Here is a 25,893-nt window from a genome sequence, read left to right as displayed (position 1 = left end):
GGTCTTGTAGAGCTGCAACGAAAGGGTCCCTAAAGTGATTCCAATGATTTGTTGGATGTTTACACATATTTCAAGGCCAATGACAATCAAATTTAAAGATTTTCATATGATTTGATGCCTATTGCCTATTCATTAAAAGGACATCTGAATCACATTTGTGTATTTATTTAACAAACTTAGATGTCCCTCGCACATTCTTACCAACATTGAACCGTTTTGAATGGACTTTCTGGCAATTTGCAGCCTATCAAATGGATGTTTATATTGATGGCGGCCAGGTGTTTAAAATAGCCACCGAAACCAAGGTTCCCGAAAAATTCAGAAATGGGAACGTGTAAATTCGGATTCTACTCAGTGACGATTCTAGAACTATTGTCAGATCACTTTTAACATTGAGAAATCAAGAGACTACATCAGGACTCTTAGTATTCGTCCTCTGCAGCAAATATCTCCTCTTCCTTTCTTGAGGCCAAACCATTCAATCCATGTTGGAGAACTGATCTTATTAGCATTTTGCAGATTTTTGCTCTCAGCCTAACATGAAGCGTTTAATCATATACTAGACTAGAAGCATTCATATACCGGTATACAGAATATACATCTCGCGAGATCTTGGAGACGGCGGCAGGGATTTTCGAAGCTCCACACGGTCTCCACGTTTTTCGAAGTTAAGTCTGTTCACAATTGTATTTTGTCGAAACTGTATTTATCTTTCGGTGTGTGAAGTTATTGTGTGCAACTTTGGTTGTTTCTCGGTGTTTATCTTTCATAAATTGATCGTCTGTTTGCCGTGTCGCGAGCAAGGCCTTTGCCGCGTCGCGAACGATTTGAAATCGAAGTTAAGTGATTGTTCCCATTTGTATTTTCGTTAAAACTGTATTTATTTATGGTGTTGTACGTATATTGTGTCCCGACGAAGATTTTTCGGTGCAAATCTTTCATACCTGTATTGAAAATCGTGTTAATTCGTGTCGTGTCTTGAGGCCTTGTACAGTGTGCACTGTACAACCTTGAGGCTTTGTTTTTCTCAGCGGTCCGTCGTTTGTGATCCAATAACTTTCGTTCTCTGTATTCCCAGTCTTTTCACCCATAGCCTACTTCCTTGTGTAAATCTCAACTCAAAAAAAACAAAAAAAAAACAAAAAAACATTTCCTTCTCTGTTCTCATTCGTTTATTCATTCTTATTCGTTCGTTCGTTCTTCGACCACGTGTTTCTCCCCCATTTCCCCAGATAGTTTTCACTCATTAACCTTCAATGTTTACACTTTCCCCTCAAGTTATGTATTCTGTCATATTTTATAACACCTTTTTCTTCTTCTTCTTTAAAAGGCTGCTTTCGACTTGCTCACCAAATCAATTCATCCCCAAAAAAATATCCATCTCCTATAGTGCCTTTTTTCTACATTCCCTAAACTCTACTGCACTCCATCCTCCATCCAGCGTCCTTAAACGTATTTTTAACTCGAAGGTCACAAGAAACTCATTTTGCAATAAATGTTCGTTTCCCATAAATCGTACACTTTCAAAAATCCAATCTCACCCCTCCCCTCCAAATCTTCCCCATAACCCCTCCCCTCCAAATCTTCCCCATCACCCCTCCCCTCCAAATCTTCCCCATCACCCATCCCTTTCAAATCTCCCCCCTTGCCCCCTCCCTCCTAAACTACCCCCTCACCCCTCCCCGCCAAGACGCCCCCTCGCCCCTCCCCTCCTAGACTCCTGCCTCACCCCTCCCCTCCAAATCTCCCCCATATCCCATCCCTTTCAAATCCCTCCCCTTGTCCCTTCCCTCCCAAACTCCCCCCTCACCCCTCCCCTTCAAATCTCCCCACCCTCATTGCTTCTCTATTTCCCCCCTCTCACTCCCCCTCCTCAAAGCGTCCTCCCCGCTTCTTCCCCCTTCAAACTCTCACCTCCATCTCCCCCAACCTTCTGCCTCGCTCTTCCCCCTCCTCAAATAACACTGCACCTCATTGTGGCTCACCCAATCACCATCAAACCTTTTGTCCGCCCCATCCTTCCCTTTCTCCGAGCTATTCTGAAATCTCTGACACACCTTCAACAGCTCTCCCTACCTCTTCCACCTCTTCCACATCTTACCCTACCCCTCCTCCCCCCTGTTCTGTATCTGATGCTCCCCCTTCCTCTTCATTAACGGTATGGACCTCAAACATCCGGGGCCTTCGTTCAAACTTAACTGATCTCTCCATACAGGTTGCTTCTGTCAAACCAGACGTGATCTGCTTAACAGAAACTTTCCTCCTTTATGATGTCTCTGATTCCATAGTATCTCTCCCGGGCTACTCCCTCCTCCGGTATGATAGACCTGAGCCTCGTCCTGGAGGCGGGGTTGCTATCTTTATCAAAAACTCTCTTCCTCACTCGCCCTGCACTGCACTCTCTCCACCTCACCCCCAGGAATACCTCTGGCTACGGCTTCCCCTTCGCTCCCACCTCTTGTTCATATGTGTGTTGTACCGTCCACCAAACAGTGATGACTCCATCTACATCTCGCTGTCTGATGATATGGACCAACTTCTATCTACTCATCCCAACTCTCTCTTCCTCATATGTGGTGATTTCAACTGTCATCATGCCAGTTGGCTGGGTGTGGGTACCTCTCTCACCAGCCATGGCTCCTCAGCAAAGGACTTCTGCGACTCACTGGGACTGACACAATCTGTCAATTTCCCGACCCGGATCTCAGTCAACGGAACATCTTCTCTTCTGGACTTGGTTATGACTAACTTCCCTGAAAATGTCTGCTGCTCTTCTTCTGCTCCGATCGGATCATCTGATCATGTCCTTGTTAAAGTGGACATCTCTCTGACCATCCTCAGGGAGCCTGCTCAGCGTCGACGAGTCTGGCATTTCACTCAGGCCAACTGGCACGGTCTTCAAGCAGCCATCAATCATCTGGACTGGTCTCCCATCTCTACCACCTCTGACATCAACTCATCCTGGGAATTCTTCCAAAGTAAATTGCTCTCTCTCATGCACAGATTTATCCCATCTCGTCTTCAGTTGTCATACCCTTCCTCCCGTCCATGGTACACGGAATCTTGTGGTGAGGCTGTTGCCCAGAAACAACTTGCCTTCGTCTCCTGGAAAGCAAATCCAACGGAAGGAAATCTCATTTCCTTTCACAAAGCCCGAAACAAGTGTGTGTCCACCCTCAGGAGAGCCAGGAAACAATATCTCTCCGTTCTCAAGACCGAACTCTCTTATCTGTCTCCCTCTTCCAAATCCTGGTGGCGTCTGGTCAAATCCGTTTCTGGTGTTTGTTCCCCCTCCATCCCCTCCCTTACCTCAAACGGCTACACAGCTGACTCCGCACGTGAAAAAGCTGAATGCCTCAACTCTGTGTTTGCCTCTAAATCTTGTGTCCCAAACCCATCCCTCTCTGTACCCACCATACCCAGTCGTACCCTGCTGCTCCTGGACTCCGTGTCCTTTCCTCCTGACAAGGTGGAAAAGTTTCTGTCAACCCTCGACTCTGATTCTGCAACTGGACCCGACGGCATCAGCCCACGGGTCCTAAAATCCTGCTCTGCTGCTCTATCTCACCCTCTCTCTGTTCTCCTCACCCTCTCTTTTGCTCAAGGTCAACTGCCATCTGCTTGGAAATCAGCCAACATCACCGCTTTGCACAAAAAAGGTGCAAAAACAGATCCTAGCAACTACAGACCAATCAGCCTTCTCCCAATTATCAGCAAAGTCATGGAATCCATCATTGCTTCGGATATGAAATCTTTCCTCTTCTCCAATGGCTTGATCTCTGATCATCAATTTGGTTTCAGACCAGGTCACTCTACTCTGGACATGCTGCTTCTGCTGTCTCAACAATGGATGGAGGTCCTCAATGCCAAACAGGAAATTAGAGCTGTCTCCCTCGACATATCACGTGCCTTCGACACGGTCTGGCACCCCGCTCTGCTCACCAAACTCTCCTCCTTTGGTATCCATGGAAATCTCCACGCATGGCTGGCGGACTTCGTCTCTAGTCGTCGTCAACGTGTGGCCCTGAATGGGTTTCTCTCATCTCCTCTTCCTGTTCAGGCTGGAGTTCCCCAAGGCAGTGTTCTGGGCCCCGTGCTTTTTCTGGTCTTCATCAATGATCTCTCTGACTCTCTCGAAAATCCTCTCTATCTCTTTGCTGATGACTCCACTCTCTGCCGCTCCATTCCTCTTCCCGCAGATCGGCAGTCTGCTGCCTCCTCACTCTCTGAAGACTTGGACAAAATCACAGACTGGTCAAACAAGTGGAACATGTCTTTCAATCCTGACAAATCTCACACTCTAACTATGTCTCTCCGAAAAGATCGACTGGACAACCCTCCCATCTACTTTCTCAACAATCCTCTCCAAGAAGTTCTGTCGCTCAAGATTTTGGGTCTCACTATCTGCCATGATCTTTCTTGGGAAAACCACATTTCCAAGCTGGCCTCCAAAGCCAGTCGCCGACTGGGCATCCTCCGTCGTGCGAAGTCCTTCCTCGGCACACCTGAGCTCCTCACCACATACAAGGCTTTCATCCGCAGCTCAATGGAATACTGTTCTCCCCTATGGGCCGGTGCTCCTGCCTCACACCTAGCTCGGCTTCACGCTGTTGAAACCAAAGCTTTCAGAATTATTGGAATCTCCCGCGATGAAGCTATCTCTGAGGGCCTTTCACTCACTCACCGCAGGCAGGTAGGTGGTCTTTCTGTCTTCTACCAACTCCTCTCCGGCCTTGCACCCCCAGCTCTCTCTGTGCTCTGTCCCCCAAATATTCCTACAGGTCGCACAAGATCTGCCAGCAACCCTCTGATGGTTAAACTGCCGAAATCTCGGCTCTCTGCTCACCTTCACTCTTTCATTCCTCTTTTCTCCCGCCTCTGGAACAAACTCCCTCACTCCCTTCAATCCCACTCCTCCCTCCAGGTCTTTAAAACAGCTGTTCACCACCATCTCTTATCTTCCCCCATCCAAAACCTTGATCTTTTCTACCCCCACTAATTCACCCCAGATCCACCTTGTTTGAAATTCCAACTTCTTTCCTGGAAGTCCTGGCAGTGTCCATATGTTTTATACCTCTCCCACCGCCCCCTTCCCACGCCCCCCCACCCAAAGCCCTCGCCCTCTCTCAGATCTCTCGATGTCTCCATGTCTCTCGGTCCCTGCTCTCAAATGTTGTGTTTGTGTCCTTCCCCCTCTCTCCCCATCTTGTCTACCGCTCCCTATGTTATATGTTTTATGTGTCGGTTTGTCTTTCTGTGTGATTAATGTTCGCTCTTTCACGAGCCTCGATCTTGTATACAAAAAAATAAAAAAATAAAAAAAAAAATACATATTTACCACACACCTTGGCTGGAGTCCCCAATAAGGCCTCTAATGTTCCTCCAGTTCCCCCACCATTCCCTCCTCTGCAATCTGACTTATGCAAGTATAATCAACCTCTTTCTGAAATCTGACTGCATTGACACCCTGTAGCTTTCACACTATGATGTCCCCATAATGTTCCCTTTCTGATGTCTCTCATTCTTGACCATCCTCCAGTCTAACACTCATCACATTTGTTGGCTAACTACTGCCTCCCCTGGAATCACCTTACAATCCAGGATGTGTCCACTTCTGAAGGTCATCTTTCATCTCAAGTCTTTCCCTCTTACAAAAACCTGACCCCGCCGCAAATAGTACCAAAACTCTCTACCGTCCCAAAAATCCATTCTCCTCCCTCATTCCTGGTTCAATTGCCTTCCCTATCAGGTACTCATTGATAATCACCTAATTCAAGACCTACACACCCATTCAAACCACATGAAAAAACAATGCCATCTCCTCTGGAAAATCCTACAACATTCTCGAACTTATCATCCTGTTCCTGGTATCTCACCTGGGGCGCATACCACAAAATGATTTTCAGCAAATCCCGCTCAACAATAAGCTTTATAGACATTAGTCTAGCTCTCACTCGTGGTGACATCCACCACCAGTTGTGCCGACTCCCTATCCAAGACAAAAGGGACTCCGTTCATCCCTACTATAGAGAACCTTAAATCTCTCACCTTGTTCCCTTGCTCTATTTCCTGTGAATCTGGTCTCTCACAAACAAGTTCTGATCAGAGCACAATCTACATACCCTATCCTGTCAAACTACCAACATTCCAAGACCAGAATCTCATCTTCCTCTGACCACTTTAGAAATTACCCATGATTATCTTACCCATTACCACTTAACCATGATTATCGAGAAATAGCCAACTGAAGACGGTGCCCTGCTCACCCACACCAGACCAGCCTACAGTTAACTATGTTCAGTTTATTTGGAAGAACTCATGCCCATAGTTGTTAGCCCAGGTGGTTTACATCCAGGTGACCAACCATGATGAGAACCTCCAACCTGGAAGACCTCGGAAACTTCTCAGATCTATCAACTTTCAACCATTTTAATTTCCATCCCGATTAACTGGCATTAATAACATCCATCACACATGACCATCAGATACAATGGCTACTATAATGTATTCCATGGGAGAATTGTGTTAAATGATCTTCTTTTTTTTAATTCAGAGATGTGAACATCATTTATATTATCTATGGGATTGTACTCACTGAAAAATAACAAGTTTCCAGTACCCCCAGAACACAAAACCAGGATTAAATCACTAAACTAGAACATGAGAAAGTATGTGGATAGATATTGTCAATGTTGTAAATAATACACACCCTGCCAACAAGAGCTCCACCAATTCTGGAAATTGGGAATCCAGGCCCTGTGGAAATGTCCCAAGCAGACAGTTGGATGCATCAAAATGCCTCAGCTTCTTGCATCTTGCTCCCGAGTCAAATACAATACCACCGGTGATGCGGTTGTTGGAGATGTTAAAACTCTCAAGATGTTCCAAATGGAGAGTACAATATGGAAAAGTTTCAATATTATTGCTGCTCAAATCCAAATGCACGAGATTCTTCAAGATCTAAAAAAAAAAAGAATACAAAAAGAGAAATAGGCATATTATCGCAAAATGTAATGGTCATGCTAAAACTGAGCAGGTGTGCTGAAAATATGGTACACACCTGGCTCAGGAAGGAATTATAGAGGGAACGTAAGAGTCCTTAAATGATATGATGCAACAAAGAAGGGTCACATCCAGAAATTTGAATGGTATTCTTACTCAATTGGTGAATACAAGAGATCAAAGTCTATGCAATGTGGTTAGTTAATTAATAAGTATTTTTCAATACTGTCGATGAAGACGACAACAAAGGAGAATAATGATAAATCTTCTTCTTCTTCGTTTGTATGCAACACGGCTGCGAGGCAGCATCATTGGGCTGAGGGCGTGGCTGTGCTGCTGATTCAATACCCTCTGCTGGTTAGGTCAGGTATTTCTCAGTGACATTTAAAATTATATCTTGTTAAAAAGCATCTTGCATTTATTTGCCAGAATATATTTTCAATTAATTTTATAAACGATGGACATTCAAATCAAATTACCCAGCTAACTTCAAAAAAAATACCTCATAAAAACTACAATGGGAGTAATTCACATAATCGTGGTCATGATAAGTTAGCATTGCACCCCATCCGGGTCCGGATAATATGGGTTGAGAAATGAATCAGCATATCGGAATAGCACCTCAATTCCTTATAATCGTGGCATGCCCTTTCTGATATGGAAACCTCCATATGGGTCGTTACAAAAATACGGAGTTTTGTGCTATAAGGAAGGAGTTTCGCCCATGCCCTTTTGGAAGAAATTTCATGAATCAGTAAAATTGAGGAAATGAACTAAAATGCTTATCTTTAAAGTAACAATACAAATCAGAATGTCAGATTCAGAATCATTGGAATCTCCCACGATGAAGCTGATTCTGAGGGCCTTTCTCTCTCTCACCGCAGGCAGGTTGGTGGTCTTTGTCTTCTACCGACTCCTCTCCGGCCTAGCTCCCCCAGCTCTGTCTGTGCTCTGTCCCCCAAATACTCCTACAGGTCGCACAAGATCTGCCTGCAACCCTCTTCTGGTGAAACTGCCAAAATCAAGACTCTCTGCTCACCTTCACTCCGTCATTCCTCTTTTCTCCTGCCTCTGGAACAAACTCCCACACTCTCTTCAATCCCACTCCTCCCTCCAGGTCTTTAAAACAGGTGTTCACCACCATCTCTTGTCTTCCCCCATCCAAAACATTGATCTTTTCTACCCCCATTAAAACACCCCAAATCCACCTCTTTCAATCCCCAACTTCTTTCCTGAAATTCCTAGTAGTGAAATTCCAAGTAGTGTTCATTTGCTTTATACCGTTAACTACTCCCTCCTCCCCAGCCCTCCCCCTTCCACAGATCGACCGACGTCCTTGTTCCCTACTGTTGTGTGTGTGTGCTTCCCTCTCCCCTCCCCCCCCCCCCCTCTTGTCTCCCACTCCCTTCATTGTATGTTTTATGTGTCTGTGCATGTCTTCATGTTCAATATGTTAGCTCTTACACAAGCCTCGATTTTGTACACAAAAAAAAGAAAAAAGTAACACAATATAATTAATGCAAACAAAAAGGAAAGCATGACGCACCTTCCATTGCTGCTCTGGCAGTCTTACAAGTTTGTTCCTTTGCAGTTCAAGCCTGCGTAGATTGCTGAAAGCCGATTCAAGGGATCTGGCTTCGAGCACCGAGTCCAGAGCAAGCAGCCCATTCTCTGACAAGTCCAAGCTAACCGGAAAAGTATGACTCCGCTCTTCATTCCCAGAGTTTTTTGGACAACGTAAGAATTCTGAGCCAACACAAGAACTGAAATCTTGTTCTTTGTGCGTGTGCTGAAGACAACCTGCTGTACGGGGGGTGAAAAAGAGGCAGATTATGACGAGACATTTACTCCAAAGTAAATGACCCTCACATCCACCCTGTATAACTCTGGAAAAACATGACTAACCCTCCAAATATTTTCTGTTACAAGCCACTGAAGGAATTTGGTGTTCCTGGCCTTAATAGCAGAGGTTGCTTGTCCTAAGCTGGCCGGTAGGATAGCCTAGACTCCATGGAGGTGTGCACACTCACCTCCGAGCTGGCTTTGAATCTCGGTCCAGGTATAAACTGTTACCCTGTTGATTGGAAGGCAGGGTGAGGCATCAATTTGTACACAGTCCTTCGATTTAGGTTAAACTGAGTGTCCCATCTGTTAGCATTAGTTGGTGAACGTTAAAGATCTCACGTTGTCCTTCATGAAGAGTATGTGAGCTATATATACACCGGCACCCTGAACAAATTACAAATTCCTGCTCTAACCGACAAAGAGGCACTGCATCAGCAGTATCGTCGCATCAATGCAAGAACTGATGCAAACCCGCAGCCTCATGCTGCATACAAACAAACGAATGCGGCTTTTCCTGGTCTGGCAACTTGTCCAAGTTAGTCTCCAAGGCCAGACGGACAATATACTCTGCCGGCTCATTTGTTCCCCAGAACTCAACTTCTCACGGCTAACAACTTGTTAGTATGAAGTTCAATGGAGTATTGATGTCCTTTACAAAGTCCAGAGCATAAGAAGAATAAGAATAAAACAAAGAATAATTTCCCTGAATATGGGACAATAAAGATTTATTATTATTATTTACGGCTGTGGCCTGCAAATCCTGCGTTGCACTGCTAGATTAAGTAAAGATTAAAGCTCTCACTATCATTAGTGTTACTAGCAACGGTACCCGCCCTATGCGCGGGGCTTCAATTGGGAAGCCCAAATTAAAAGGAAAAATATCAGATATTGAAGGGTTTTTTTATTTTAAAAGATTCATATAAACATCCGTTGAATCATATCACACGCAAATCATCAAAATCTAAACAGTATCTTTAGAATTTCAATAAAAGCCACATCACTGTTCATATCGGTAAATATTATTCGATCATGTTTCAAATCGTGATCGATACACTATGATCCTGATGATCGTGATCGTGAATCGTGATCGATAACCGTGTTCACAATCGCTATGTCGTATGTACTCCCGATACGTGTACCAAATTTCCCATACATGTAACTGTACCAAATCAACAGTTAAAAGGATTTTGAGCCGATAGCTGTTACGGCCTTGGCAAGATCGATGGAGACAGCGATATGTTAGCGATCGATGGAGACTGTGCGGCACCCAGGAAAGCAACATCGGCACCCGAGAAAGCAACATAGTCACAATGAGAACAATGAACGTTATGCGAACGCGAATGTTATGCGGGAGTCCAAACCTGAGAATGCTGGAGACTAAAGCTGAAATTAGGAAAACTAAATAGCCTATTTTACTCCTGGAGATCCCAGGATTATCCACCCAAAATATCTTTGCGATCGGTTCAGCAGTTTTTACGGTACCTTTGAACAGACAGACAGACAGACAGACAGACAGACATTTGGTGAATTATAGTAAGATATGCAAAGCACAATGTCTCTTCCTGTTTCATGCAAGACAAGTCATTCATCTCTGGTTATTCTTCGGCCTTTCATCTGGCCTTGCAGGCTTTATCTCTGAGCTTTCCGCTCCTCTCATTGTCCCAATTGCTATTAAACTCACAGAATCTAAACTCTTCACTCAACTCTATTTCTTTTTTCCACAAACTTCCTTTTTTACATCTGTGCAATGCCACTCTTCTTTAGGGTGGCACCAACAACCCTCTTCTGTCATCTTCCATTCCAAACCATGACCTGGTTAACTGTTCCCCCAATTCAACTACACTAGCAACGGTACCCGCCCTTTGCGCGGGGCTTCAATTGGGAGGCCCAAAAGAAAAGGCTAATTATCAGAAATTGAAGGCTTTTTTTCTTTTAAACGATTTATATAAACATCCATTAAATCTCGGTCGGTGCAGCCGTTTGTGCGGCACCCGGGAAAATAACGTCATGCGGGAGCAAGTATCAGCAGGATGAGGCAGTGTGGGAGTCCACGTTTCTGATCCTCCTTCATGCCGAAGCAGCCCACCACTTCTCCAAGCATTCCGCTCTTCAGATCCGCCATGACAGATTTAAGCTTGATACTGAAGACGCGTGCAGTTAGTACTCCCGATGTCGTATGTACTCCCGATACGTGTTTCCTTCATTGTAAAAACTTCCAAATCAACAGTTAAAAGGATTTTGAGCCGATAGCTGTTACGGTCTTGGTAAGATCGATGGAGACAGCGATCTGTTAGCGTATTCACCGCCCAAATAGCTATGTGGAATTCTCTCATGTAGAGATTAAACTAATCGTGTTCACAATCGCTATGTCGTATGTACTCCCGATACGTGTTTCCTTCAGTTGAAATGGGTTAGAATTCTCTCAAACAGGGATTCAAATCGTGTCCTTATAAAAGGTCTTTGTCCGTAAATGTAAATGTAAATGATCCAATGAAACTTGTAAAAATGCGATTTGAACTTGTCATTTTCAATGAACATGTACTCGGTCATGTGTGACAGCAATGATGCATGGAAGGTATAAATGGAAAGCTGAGGATCTCCTCTTAATTAGTAAAACACATGTAAATTGTCAAAATAAATAACCTTTGCATATTAACCCCTTGAATTCGGATTACCTTTTTTATACGCACTGTATGTCATTATGTGAACCTTCTACCTTTTGATTCGCTCTGACACAAACCTCAAACTTTTCTCAAGAAAGCGTGGAGTTGTTGCTTCCAAGTATTTCTTTTTACCCCACATTGTCAAAAAGAATCTCATTGCAGAGGTAATACTAGCCTTTTTAGATGTATCCCAGGTGTTTGGCATGGTCCTGAACTCAGAATTGATCACGCACTCTGCCTGGAGTATTAAGCGCCTAGTTTAAAGTGTAGGGTACGATAGAAGGATAGGCCCCATATTCATTCCGGCCGACCTACTGTAACAACAGAAGGAAATAAAGGTCAATCACAAGCAATGGCCTAGCATCACATGGAGACCAGACAAGGTGGGGCAGACAGATTATTCCACCTTTAAGGTCATTAATGAGCTTGCAGAGTTTAAACATGGCCAATTTCACCTTCAGTGTGAAAACAATGGAAGGTCTTGGATGGCCTCCAATATTCAGCATTTCCAATCCCATTAAAAGCGTTCTGGGTCCTACGCCATTTCTAATATATACCAATCATGTTTTCACAACCATTTGTTCCAATGAGCTGACAATTCAATGATGTCACAAAGCTTCTATTGTTTGCAGATTTCCTAAAAATATGGGGGCAAAGGAGTACCCCTGTAGACTTAAAAAATACAGGGATCTCATAAAAAGCTTGGGAAATGTCATTCAGACATTTAAATGAGAGGTTCGTTCTTTCTGTCTCCCGTTCTCTCTCTAAGAGCGAGACTCATGGAAGAGCAAGGCTAAATTGACCGTGGGGGTAGTGGGTCAACAATTGAGCACAGCCAGCAAGGGAATAAATTAACAGGACAGAGGGAGAGAGAGATGAAACACTGAAACCAGTACTGTTCGAGTACTACCCACTTGAAGCCCTGGAGGGAAGAGTGGGGAAAAACGGCCTCCGGAAGACTACTCCATAGATAGATGTCAGCCTGGACTTTGTAAGTTTAACCAGGAGGGGATTACCGGAAGAACATGGGCATCCTGGAGTTGCTGGGGAGGATCAGAGGACTGAGAGAACAAAGGGAGTAATATTGGAGAGGAAGTGGGAAAAAAAGACCACCAACCTACCTATCATGCAAAAACATCCAACGTTTTATTTGGGATTCCAAAAATGCTGAGAGTTTTAGACTCCTCAGAATCAAGGAGAGACAAGTGTGATGCTGGGGTGCCAGCTTATAGGGGAGAGCAGTACTCCATTGAATAAAGGAAGAAAGCCTTGTAGACTGTGAGTACCTCTCATTTTCCAATGAAAGACTTGGATCGACTGAGGATGCCAAATCTGTGGCTGGCTTTGGAGGCCAGCTTTGCTATGTGGTCAGCTCAGGAAAGGTCATGGCTGATGGGGCCTTGGTATGAAGCGATCATAAAGCTGGCCACCAGTTACAGACGCAACATAGATATTATGCAACGCGCTAAGGCCTTACTTGGTTCCCACAAGCTCCTCACAGCATGGAAAGTCTTCCCTCAAAGTGTGAAGAAGGTGTTTTCCCAACCCTGTACCCCTACCCCCACAACCCCACATCCCCTCCACCCCCACACCCTTCCCTCTAATGTGGGTGAGAGATGCATTGGTCAATTTTAACTCTCTTGTTGCAAAATAGTCGACAACTAAGAGTACAACTGAAACATCTTGACAGAAAGTGGGATGGAACAAGTTATTGTTGAATCATAGCAGGTTGGTGGGAGAGTGGGTTTATGTCTAGATCTACATTGAACTGGTAATAGATGCCCTTTATGATATCTGTCAACCTCCAGTTACACAAGGAGATATGTCTTCTAAGGAGAACATACTGCTTATCCGTCGGCAGAGGCCCGATCTGTCTGCTCACCTTCACTCGTTCTCACCTCTGTTTTCCTGACTCTGCAATCTGCTCGCCAACTCTCTCCAAGTAATATCTTCCTCTAGTAGTCTAGGCCTTGACGGTGGCTGTACATCACACCTTCATATCAAATTCCAAGTCTGCCATTAATTAAATCTCTCCTTTCTAATCATGTTCTTTGGGACCATGTCCGACACCCAACTTTTGATCGTGCAAGTCCTAATGCATTTGCCTATCGTGCATAGTGTATATTAGTGCTACCTCATTTCTGATTCAGCACTGCCCATCTGCTCCCACATTTACCTTAATCTTGCAGGAGCTTTGAACTTTGCATAAAAATAATTTTCAGCAAAGAAACAGAAGAAAAACTAACAAGAAACTTTCCTTTTAAGAACTTGCATCATTTTGCATTTACCAATTATACCTGCATATACAGTGTCATCGCCATCGATCAAATATCCTCCTCCAACCTCCTCCTCCTCCTCCTTCTCAAGATTTTCCTTCATTCCTAAGGTCCATTCAGCCTTCTCGGAGAGTATTCGCTGTTGCAGTATTTCCATCTCCATTGCTTTTCCAATGGCTGAAATAAAGGAATGTGATGAGAAGCTTTGATTTATATTTCATAATTTATTATCAAACAAGACAATTAATATTATAATTAACAATGCAAGGAGACTATATTCAATTACAGACAAAGATAGATTATATATACATGTATACTTAAATATACTAAAATAAAGATAGACCAACAGTGCACACCTCGGCGAGGCTGAACAGTTTACGTTTTGTATCGATTGATAGGCCAGATCTGCATCCGGACCTAACCCTAACGAATCGGCTCGTTCTTGTCACCTTTCCAACTCGTCCACTAAGTTTTGCGGTGGCTAGCTTGAGATATTAGGGTCTTGAGTTTGAGCCCCTGTCGTGCCATTGATTAACACCAGGAGGGTTGACTCAGCCTGTCATCCTTCCGAGATCAGCAAAATGAGTACCCATTTACAGGAAATAATGAGCCATTCGAGTAGCCTGCGTTGGAGTACCCGTCCAGGATTGTGCCTAATAATCTAGAAAACTGATTTGGCAGCGCTATGCATCTGAAGAGACAAAATGAGTGGTCATCTTCTTCTTCTGAGCATCATGAACCATTGGTTTTGTTGGGAACACTAAACAGGCCAAGCTCTGTTGGAAGCACACAATTCCATTCTCAGCATCACTCATCATATCCCAATGGCACAGGGCCACAACAAATCACGACTCAGGACAAAAACACTACCAACTACTCCACTCCCCATTGGGCTGACGCCCTAGCATCCCACCATGCACTTCTTCATGCCATGGAAACCAAGGCCTTCAAAATCATTGGAATCCCCTGTGATGAAGCCAAGTCTTTGGGCGTGTTACTCAGCTCACATCGCGGACATGCCGGTGGCTTCTCTCCCACCCCCTTTCTGGTCTTGCACCTTCTGTCTTTTCTTTGCTCTTTCTCCAAGGTACACATCTGTCAGGAACCCACTTCTGGCGATACTCCTAGAATTCTAAAGGCTCACTGCTCACCTCCACTCATTGGTTCCTCGTTTCGCTGGCCTGTTGAACCCACTTCCTCGTTCTGCTGAATCAGACTTCTTCAAAGAGCTTCAAGATGGCTCTTCACCAACCCTCAGGCCATCTCCGATCCATACTCAAGATCTTTTCTATACTCATTAATCCTCCCCAAGCACTCCTATTATTTTCCAGGTTAATGTATCCCCTCTTCTAACCCCCCTGTCCCACTCACATCCTCACTCCATTCACCCTCCTTATCGTTCTTTGTTCAGTTTCTGTTTAATTCCCCAGGTTTTCCCTTCATCTTCTTGCTGTGTTTGAGCTTGTATCCACCAGCTGGTTCAATCGCTCCTCTGCCTACCTTCGATCTCATTGTTCCCCATTATTGGTGGGTTTCCCGCCTTTCCACCATGCTCTTCTTCTTCGATTATGTTTTGGTCCTTTCTGCGTTTCAGCTCTTCCACGAGCCTCGACTATGCATAATAACATAAATGATTCCTCCAGCTCATTGACCTTGTCCAGTGATTTCAGTTTCAAACCTGACCTTGCAGAGAAGTCAATGGAAAACCAACCAGTGCATTTCATACCAAAAGCAGAATTACTTATTCTCAGTCATTAAAGTGTGTCTGTGCCATTGGATGATGCTGAGATTGGGATTGTGTACTTGCAACAGCCGGATCACTCCTGAAATGGAGATTGAGAGGTGCCTACTCATCATTTCCATAGGAATCAAAACATACAAGGTGCAAGTTCAACTTGTGCTGTTTGCTTACATGTTGTATTTAAATGTGGTTTAGCTTCTGGCACAAGTAGAGGCCTAAGCCAGTCTGGGTGTAACTTGGCCAGTTGTAGGCCAGCCAGAGATATGACTCCAGAAGTAGCATCCAGTCCAAGTTTACACAGCAGTGAGCCAACAAGTCCCGTAGTTCCGTGTTGAAGACAGTGGGTGAGAGCAATACGCAGTTCACTTTCAGGAAAGTGAAAGGTCAGCAGACGCTGGGCCAGGTGCACATCCCCACGCTCACATACCTGTTGCACGGATGACAAAAACAACCAATAAACAAGAAAAAGAGCAATCAAAGATTGCAAACCCTCGCCAGGATGTATGTTCAGAGGTTTTTAAGGCTTTTGTGTTAAAACGAATATGGCGGCCGAACCAGGTGACCGATGACGTCATCATTGTTTCTTTTTCTAAACTCATTTATTCCTAGATTATGCTCAAGAAATTTCATCTTGATCGGATGAAGTTTTGTACTTGTCGAATTATGACGTCATAAAGAAGGCACCTATAACATCATCATTAACATATTTTATTCCCCATGGAAAGTTCTTTACAATGAGCCATGTCTCAATTCTTTCTATTCAGCACTTTCGGAGATATAGAGGTGCAAAGTTTTTCGGTTTTTCCAAGATGGCGGCCGAACCACGTGATCGATGACATCATCATTTTTTTTTTCTCCACCAGTTTATGCCGACATGGCGCTCAAGAAATTGCATCTTGATTAGATGAAGTTTTGTACTTGTAGAATGATGACATCATAATGGAGGCCTTGGGCCGAGAGAGTTAAAAATTGGGCACAGTCTATTCCAGGGCATGGCAAATATGTATGTAAAGTACGGCGATGTTATGTGCAACAATGTAGACGTAGTACTGCGCACAAACAGACAGACAGCCAGACAGATTTTAAAAAATCGGTCAGAGACCGAGGACTTGCCGGAATATACTTTTTTTTATTGGCCATTTTGGACAAATATGGCGGCCGAACCACGTGAATGATGACGTTAAAGCGCGATGCTGCGCGCGCTAATGCTTACGCAAGGAGCAAGCGGACAATGCGGTTCATAAAAGAGTCTTTATTGAAAGTACTCAAACTGCAGCACTAAGCTGCTCAGGGCTGCGCGCCCCGTGTATATCGTGAGGCCACGCCTCTCTCCCTGGCATGGCCCATCCCCACTTGGTGTGCGGGGTGATGTCACCACGTCAGTGCTTTCGTGTCCGCCACACGCGCCCCCCCAGAATCCCCGCGCACCTGAAGGGTCAGTTTGCGGGGCAAACGGATGACCCGGCCGAAGCGCCCCCTGGCGACTGGCGGCGTCTGGGATGCAGGGATGCCATCTGGGATGCCTCCGGCTGCAGGACCGGGGGGCGGCGTGGCGGCGGGGCTGGGCCGTGCCGGGGGTCCGTCCGCAGGGGGGCGGCCCCGACGCGGGGGTCGGGCCACTGGCGGTGGATGGTCCACATCAAGGTGGGCCGGCTTGAGGCGGTCTACAGAAACGCGGTCAGGAGTACCGCCGATGTCCAGGGTGAAGTGCTTCGCCCCGGTCTCCAGCACGCGTAAAGGCCCGTCGTACGGGGGCCGCAGTGGTGTCCGGTGGGCATCGTGGCGGACGAAGACGTACTCCGCCGTGTGAAGCTCTGGGGCGACGTGCGTCGGTGGGTGCCCGTGGCATGCCGTTGGCACCGGGGCGAACCTCTGGGCGGTCTCTTGCAGAGCGGAGCGCTGCTGTGCCGCGGACCATGGTGCCGTGGAGTCGGGGAGGAACTCGCCCGGCACCCGCAGCGGTTGCCCGAAGACCAACTCCGCCGCGGATGCGCGCAGGTCCTCCTTGGGCGCCGTCCGGAGGCCCAGCAGGACCCAGGGGAGCCTGTCGACCCAGCCGCCGTCGCGGAGGGTGGCCCGGAGCGCGGCCTTCAATGAGCGGTGAAATCGCTCACACAGGCCGTTAGCCTGGGGGTGGTAGGCCGTGGTTCGGTGCAGCCGGACCCCGAGCCCCTGCGCGACCGCCCCCCAGAGCTCCGAGGTGAACTGGGGGCCGCGGTCGGACGAGATGTCTGAGGGGGCGCCGAACCGGGCGACCCAGGTGGCGATGAAAGCCTGCGCGACATCCGCCGCCGTCGTCGACGCCAAGGGCACGGCCTCCGGCCACCGGGTGGTGCGGTCCACCATGGTGAGGACGTGGGTGAAACCCCGCGAGGGGGCAGAGGTCCCACCAGGTCCACGTGGACGTGGTCAAACCGGCGTTCCGGCACCGTGAACGGGGCCAACGGGGCCTGGGTGTGCCGGTGCACCTTGGCGCGCTGGCACGCGAGGCACGTCCTAGCCCAGCCGCGGACGGCCTTCCGGAGGCCATGCCAGACGAACTCGTCGGCGATCAATCTTTGGGAGGCCCTCGCGCCCGGGTGGGACAGGCCGTGGATGGCGTCAAACACCTGGCGCTGCCAGCCCGCGGGCACGATGGGGCGAGGACGCCCGAGGGAGACGTCGCACAACATGGCCGCGCCCGCGCCGTCGAACGGCACCTCAGTGACGCGGAGGCCCGTGACGGCGGTCCGCAAGGCCTGGACGTCGGGGTCAGCGGCCTGGTCCGCTGCCATCCGGGCATAGTCGATGCCGAGGTGGACTGCGTGGGCGACGGCCCGGGAAAGGCAATCCGCCACCGGGTTGTCCTTCCCCGCGACGTGCCGGATGTCCGTCGTGTACTCGGACACGGCCGAGAGGTGACGCTGCTGCCGGGCCGACCACGGCTCGGTGACCTTGCCCATCGCGAAGATCAGCAGCTTGTGGTCGACGAAGGCCGTGAACGCACGGCCCTCGAGCAGATGGCGGAAGTGCCTGACCGCAAAGTGAAGCCCAAGCAACTCGCGGTCGAAGGTACTGTAACGGCGTTCGGGCGGGCGAAGCTGCCGGCTAAAGAACGCCAGCGGTTGCCAAGCTCCACGCACCCATTGCTCGTGCACCGCGCCCACCGCGTAGTCCGAGGCGTCGGTGGTGAGGGCGATCGGTGCATCGGGCGCCGGGTGCGCGAGCATGGTGGCGTTAGCCAAGGCGAGCTTCGTGCCCGTGAACGCCGTGTCCATCTGCTCGGTCCAGGTAACGTCGCCTTTGCCCGGCTTACCTCGGAGAGCTTCGTGCAGGGGGCGCAGGAGCTGGGCGATACGGGGCAGGAACTGATGGTAAAAGTTCACCATGCCCAGGAACTCCTGCAGCCCTCTGATCGTGCGGGGGCGCGGAAACCCCTTCACCGCCTCCACCTTGGCCGGCAGGGGGACGGCTCCGTGCCTGGTGACACGGTGCCCCAGAAAATCGATTACGGCGGCGCCGAACCGGCACTTTGCGGGGTTCACAATCAGGCCATGCTGGCCCAGGCGTTCGAAGAGCGTGCGGAGGTGGCGTAGGTGCTCTTCGCGGGACGCGCTGGCGACGAGGATATCGTCCAGGTAGACGTAGACAAAATCCAAGTCGTGCAGGACGCTGTCCATCAGTCGCTGGAACGCCTGAGCCGCATTCTTCAGACCGAAGGGCATCCGCAGGAACTCGAAGAGTCCGAATGGCGTGATGACCGCCGTCTTCGGGACGTCCTCCGGCCTGACGGGGACCTGATGGTAGCCGCGTATGAGGTCCACCTTCGAGAAGAAGGACATGCCCGCCAAACGGGCGGAAAAGTCCTGAATGTGGGGGACGGGGTAGCGGTCGGGAGTGGTGGCGTCATTGAGACGGCGATAGTCCCCGCATGGTCGCCATCGCCCGCCGGGCTTCGGCACAATGTGCAGCGGCGACGCCCAAGCACTCTCTGAGCGCCGAACGATGCCGAGTCGCTCCAGGGTAGCGAACTCCGCTTTTGCCACCGCCAGCTTCGTCGGCTCGAGGCGGCGTGCCCGGGCGTAGACCGGTGGCCCGACGGTGGGGATGTGATGGGCCACCCCGTGCTTGACGGCCCCCACCGAGAAGGTGGGCCGCGTGAGGGCCGGGAAGCCAGCGAGGAGGCGGGTGAATGCGTCCGCTGCCGAAAGCGTACAGATCAACGTGGCCGGAACCGAACCGTTCGGCAAGCCGCTTGGCAAGCCGCTCGTTGAGCTGCTCGACGAGCTGGGCAGCGCACAAGCGAGCGAGCTGAACGTCTCGGCCTGGACAAGACGTCCGCGCTTTACGTCGACCAGGAGCCCATTAGCGCACAGGAAGTCCGCGCCAAGCAGTGCCATGGGCACGTCGGCGGTGACGAACGTCCATCGGAAAACCTGCCCTCCGAACCGCAGAGAGAGGCAGCGTTTTCCGTACGTACGGATGGGCGTCCCGTTCGCGGCAAACAGCACGGGGCCCCCGCCCGCGGCGTGCTTGTCTGACGTACCGGCGGGAACGACACTCACCTGCGCTCCCGTGTCGCACAGGTAACGGCGCCCGGATAAGGTGTCCGTTATGAACAGCAGGCTGCTCGAACGGCCGGCGCTCATCGCCACTATTGAGCGCCGGCCCGGGCGTTTCCCGACCTGTTGAAGGAGCATGGCGGATGACATTGCCGAGCCTCGTGGCCAAACTTGGCGTGGAACCAGCACCAGGTGGTGGAGCTGGAGGAGTGTGGCTGGCTCCGCCAGGCCGGTGGAGTTGGCAGTTTTCCCCGCGGTGGCGGTTTTTGCCGCGGCGGTGGGCGGGGCGTGGCGGCGGTCACGAGGGGCGTATCAGCATGCTGCGTATGCTGTGTAAGCTGATGCTGTGGATCAGCATCATCAGCAGCATCAGCAGCATCAGCCTCGAGGTCCGTGACGGCCGCACCGACTCTCGCCCACGTATCCGAAGCCGCGAAGTACCTGTCCGCCTCGGCTGCCAATGCTCGGGATTCCGTTAGCCCGGTCCCGGCCAACGCGAGGCGAACCTGCGCTGGAAGTTGGCGACGGAAAAGCGCCCGGAATAGAGAACCGGGGGCTTCGTCGCCCAACAGTGACAGCATATGGTCCATTCGGACCGACGGGCGCGTGTCGCCGAGCTCGGGGAGATCCAGGAGGCGGTCGGCCCATGCGTTGTCCGTGAGGCCGAACGTGGCTAGGAGTAGCCGCTTGAGTGCCTCGTACTTGTGGTCGTCCGGTGGGTGGCGAAGGACGGACACAACTCGAGCGGCCGTGCCGGGCCCGAGGGAGGCGACGACGTGGCAGTAGCGCGTGTCGTCGCCGGTGAGGCGCCGAAGCTGAAATTGGGCTTCGGCTTGAACGAACCAGACTTCGGCCTGGGCCTCCCAAAATTCGGGAAGTTTAATCGCCATTGCCTTGTTGTTTGCCATTGCAATGGCGTCGTGTTCGGAAGGATCGCTACGGCAGATCCAACGTCAAGGTCACCATATAAAGCGCGATGCTGCGCGCTAATGCTTACGCAAGGAGCAAGCGGCAAACGCGGTTCATAAAAGAGTCTTTTTTGAAAGTACTCAAACTGCAGCACTAAGCTGCTCAGGGCTGCGCACCCCGTGTATATCGTGAGGCCACGCCTCTCTCGCTGGCGTGGCCCATCCCCACTTGGTGTGCGGGGTGATGTCACCACGTCAGTGCTTTCGTGTCCGCCACAACGTCATCATTATTTGTTTTCTAAACTAATTTATTCCTACATTATGCTCAAGAAATTTCATCTTGATCGGATGAAGTTTTGTACTTGCCGAATCATGACGTCATAATGGACGCACCTATGGCATCATCTGTAGTGAAATTATACCAAAGTTGAACCCAGGGGAGTTACTCGCTTCAGCCACTGAAGGGCGTCTATAAAACCTGGGACGTCCGCGACGCGGAGCCACTCCTGTGACATTTACTTTACATGTAGTCTTGAATGGTACGTATATGCTAGACTCGCACATATATGCTAGACTAGCTTGCTTTGTCTATTATTATCGGTCCGCTCAGTATGATACCAAGATCCTGATATCTATTGCATGATTGTATTTTACAGGATGATGCCAAAGATCTAATTGAGATTAAACCTACCTATGGGACGAAGTTGTGGATCTGGTTGATTTTCACAACACTTAATCTCAATTAGATCTACGGAAATGGCGGGACACAAGATGATCAATGTACCGATACTCGGCTCCGCCCCAGAAGCTGAGGAGTCGGGCTCGGTGTTCGCTCACTGGCTCAAAACGCTGGAGAACCAGTTCGGCGCCCAGGATGCCGTACCCACCGCTGAAACGAAGCTGTCTGTGCTACAGACCAAAGTCGACCACAACGTTTACAGGAGCATCGTTCGATGTACGACGTACGATACCGCCGTGGCAGAACTAAAGCGCCTTTACATTAAGAAACGGAGCGTGGTGTACAACAGGCATCTGCTCGCCACGCGACGTCAGCAGCCAACTGAGTCGATCGACCGCTTCGCTCAGGAGCTGCGGCACCTCCTCGCGGACAGTACTCAAGAGGTACGGACACACGAGCAAGTCCAAGACGATCTTGTCCGAGACGCTTTCGTCTCTGGAATCAGCTCTACAGATCTGCGACTCAGGCTCTTGGAGACAGCTGACCTGACGTTCGCGGAGGCTCTACGGGTGGCCAACGTTTACACTGAGGCCCGGAAACAATCCACCGCTTATGACCACGCACGGCTCGTTGCGGGGACTACTCAACTCGCGTGACTGGAGAGGGCTACCGCCGAGGATGCGGGTGCGGACTCGACTACGGCCGAGCCCCTGGCCGCTCCCGAGGTGGACTCGGATTCCGGCCTAGCAGCAGCTACAGCAGCCAGGCCCAGGCCTGACCGGAACACGACGTGTTACTTCTGTGGCAACCGACAGCATCCCAGGTCAGCATGTCCGGCTCGGGAAGCCATATGCCATTTGTGTTCTATGAAAGGACACTTTGCTAAAGTCTGCAAGAAGGCCGCGCGGGGCACACGAGCACGCGCGACCTTGAATGGGCTTATCGCCGAGCCAACGGACCGAGCACGGAGCGGGGCGCCTCACCCGGCCTTGATGAGCTGTCCTCCCCCTCCCGGGCCCCTGGCTGCACGCATGTCCTTGGTGAAATACATCGGGCCGCCACAACAAATGTCGCGAACGCGACCGGCCGCGGAGCGATCAACCTTGACTGGCGTTCGAACGCCTTCCTCAAACAAACAAAAAGTTCCGGCTTTGAAAGCTCCTCCTATTGTGCATGCGCATGCGCCATCTGACGGCAGTGAAAGTACAATTGACTGCGATCTTTCGCACGTGACACGAGTGCCCTCTGATGGCAGCTCGTACGAATTACACGCTCTTGATCGAGCACATGTTGACTGCGATCTTTCGCACGTAACACGAGCGCCATCTGACGGCGGCTCGTACGAACTACACGCTCTTGGATCGGCACGACCAACTATGCGTTTGGCACGGGGGCCCTCCGGAGGCTCCTCCGACGACCGGAAAACTGCAGCCGGTGTGGGATCCACGCGAGAGGCGCGATCTTCTCGCTCGGACGGCGCAATACCTGCCGGATCTTCTGGCCTTGATCAGGCCATTATCCCGCTCTTGGTCAAAGGCATTTTTGCACGGGCCCTAGTCGACACAGGATCTACGGATAGTTTCATCGATCAGCGGCTGGTGCGTCAACATGGTTGGCCGGTCATCGGGACTACACGACGGATCTTCATGGCCTCCCAGGGACTTCGGCTCAGCACGAAGGGGGAATGTCGATTAAAACTTGTGATAAAGGGACGCATGTTTTCCGATGTACATCTCATGGTCTTGCCTGCCTTATGTGCTGATATCCTGTTAGGACACGATTTCCTGAAGCGACATGGACGTTTGGAAATTGAATTCGGTGGGACGGACACGCTTGCTGTGTGTGCACTCGCGAAAATGGAAATTGAGCCTCTTTTGCTGTTCCCCAACCTGACCACTGACTGCGCTCCTGTAGCAGTAAAATCGCGGCGCTACTCACGAGCGGACGCGCAATTCATTGCGGAAGAAACGGCCCAACTCTTAAAGGACGGTGTTATCGAACCTAGCCGGTCGCCGTGGCGGGCCCAGGTCTTAGTGGTGCGAAGTGAGGCCCATCGCCGGCGCATGGTAATCGACTACTCACAGACGGTTAATCGCTTTACACAGCTGGACGCCTACCCCTTACCGGGGATGGACGCGCTAGTACGACTGGTGGCCCAGTACTCCGTCTACAGCACTCTCGATCTGCGTAGTGCGTATCATCAGATCCCCATCTCTAGGGCTGATCGCATCTACACCGCCTTTGAATCGGGTCAAAGGTTATACCAGTTCACCCGATTACCTTTTGGGGTAACGAACAGGGTCGCCTGTTTTCAGAGGGCTATGGACGACCTCGTTACTAAGGAGAACTTGACAGATGTCTTTGTCTATCTGGACAATCTTACGGTTTGTGGGTATGACCAGGAGCATCACGATGCTAATCTGAAGCGCTTCCTCGAGGTCGCGCATAGGTATCGCCTAACCATGAATGAGGCTAAGTGTCGTTACTCTCAACGCACGATAGATCTTCTGGGGTACACCGTGACCCATGGCTCTGTCTCTCCGGATAAGGAGCGTCTGCGACCTTTGCTCGATATGGCCCCGCCCGGCGATCGAGCTTCGCTGAAGCGTGCTCTCGGGCTGTTCGCCCACTATTCGAAGTGGGTGCAAAATTTCTCCGTGAAGCTCCGCCCCCTCGTGGCCTGCGACATGTTCCCCATGAGCCCGGCGGCCTTGGCGGCCTTCGGGGGCCTTAAGGCCGACATCGCTGGCGCCGCTGTGGCGACAATTGACGAGAGCGAATCTTTCGTCGTAGAAAGTGATGCCTCGGATCATGCGATAGCGGCGACTCTCTCCCAAGGGGGGCGCCCTGTGGCTTTCTTTTCGCAGACTCTCACCTCCGCTGAGCGGAGGCATTCGTCTGTCGAAAAGGAAGCGTATGCGATCGTCGAGTCGATTCGGCGGTGGCGACCGTACTTACTCGGGCGATGCTTCCAAATCATCACGGACCAACAAAGCGTTGCATTCATGTACGACACCTTACATGCTCAACGTATTAAGAATGAGAAAATCACTCGCTGGCGTATCGAACTCGCCGACTTCTGCTACACCATCAAATACCGCCCGGGGAAGGATAACCTGGTCGCCGACGCCTTATCGAGGCCGGCTACGTGCGCGGGGATCGTAACTTTGGAGGGGCTGCGCACTCTGCACGACACTATGTGTCATCCAGGGGTGACGTGTTTCGCTCATTTTGTGCGTAGCGGCAATCTGCCGTACTCGATTGAGGACATCCGCCGGATCTGCCGTGACTGCGCTATATGTGCGGAACTCAAACCGCGTTTTTACAACCCTCCCATGGGGTCGCTGGTTAGGGCTACTAGACCGTGGGAGAGATTGGCAATGGATTTCAAAGGACCGCTGCCGGTGTCGAGCAACTCTCGTTATCTGCTCACTATCGTTGATGAGTACTCGCGATTCCCCTTTGCTTACACGTGCGGGGATATGACGGCTGCCACGGTCATACGATGCCTGCAGAATTTGTTTTCTATGTTTGGGTATCCGGCCTACATGCATACCGATTGGGGTGCGGTGTTCCTGTCGCAGGAGGTGAGAGGTTATTTGCTCCAAAATAATGTTGCTTCGAGTTACACCACACCGTACAGACCCCAGGCGAATGGGCAGATCGAACGCTTCAATGGGATTATATGGAGGGCCGTCACGCTAAGCCTCCGGACCCTCGGCCGGGGTCTCGATAAATGGGCTTGGCCGCTACCTGCAGCTCTGAACTCGATCCGGGCTCTCCTATGTACGGCCACCAACCAGACTCCTCACGAACGACTGTTCCACCACCCTAGAAGCTCGGGTAGTATCCGATCTTTAACCAGCTGGCTCGCTGAGCCAGGGCCGGCTTATCTCAAATGAGCGGTGCGCACGAGCAAGTACGACCCCTTTGTGGATAAGGTGCAGGTACTCCAGGCTAATCCCGAGCATGCTCGTGTGCTGACGGCAGATGGACGCGAGTTCACTGTCTCCGTACGCCATCTCACCCCTTGTGGGGTCATCGACCCTTGTAGGGATATCGACGAACCGATCTACGAGTCTATGGACTCTACCGAAGCTTCCTCTATGGAACCTTTGCCGTCACCTCTGTCGTCACCTGCACCCCTGCCTGAAGGCTCTGAGGTCCCCCCTCCGACACCTGCCTCCAGCGGCTACTCCGACGGGGACTCCGGGCTTGGGGACGCCGCACCCGGTAGT

The 25,893-nt window shown here is 50.1% G+C and overlaps 1 protein-coding gene across 6 annotated transcripts in view; it reads right to left on the bottom strand.

The window, feature by feature from the left end:
* Nucleotides 1–25,893, bottom strand: part of LRRK2 (leucine rich repeat kinase 2) — a 221,783-nt gene that overhangs the window by 125,392 nt on the left and 70,498 nt on the right. For 5 of the 6 annotated variants that reach the window (XR_010986405.2, XR_010986404.2, XM_068131309.2 and 2 more), the window contains 4 exons: nucleotides 15,699–15,954; nucleotides 13,808–13,963; nucleotides 8,549–8,805; nucleotides 6,710–6,960 (listed from right to left, as the gene is read on the bottom strand). Coding sequence is in view for 4 of the 6 variants with exons in the window: in XM_068131309.2 (XP_067987410.2) it covers nucleotides 6,710–6,960; nucleotides 8,549–8,805; nucleotides 13,808–13,963; nucleotides 15,699–15,954 (920 nt within the window). In the remaining 2 variants the exon portion in view is untranslated. The remainder of the gene's footprint in view (nucleotides 1–6,709; nucleotides 6,961–8,548; nucleotides 8,806–13,807; nucleotides 13,964–15,698; nucleotides 15,955–25,893) is intronic. The other variant, XM_078786987.1, reaches the window with a different exon arrangement.

The sequence above is a fragment of the Myxine glutinosa genome, chromosome 11 (genome assembly GCF_964187855.1).
Source record: "Myxine glutinosa chromosome 11, kmMyxGlut1.1, whole genome shotgun sequence".
Lineage (NCBI taxonomy): Eukaryota > Metazoa > Chordata > Myxini > Myxiniformes > Myxinidae > Myxine > Myxine glutinosa.
The sequence above is the reverse complement of the archived record's forward strand: the minus strand, read 5'-3'. Positions and strand labels throughout refer to the sequence as shown.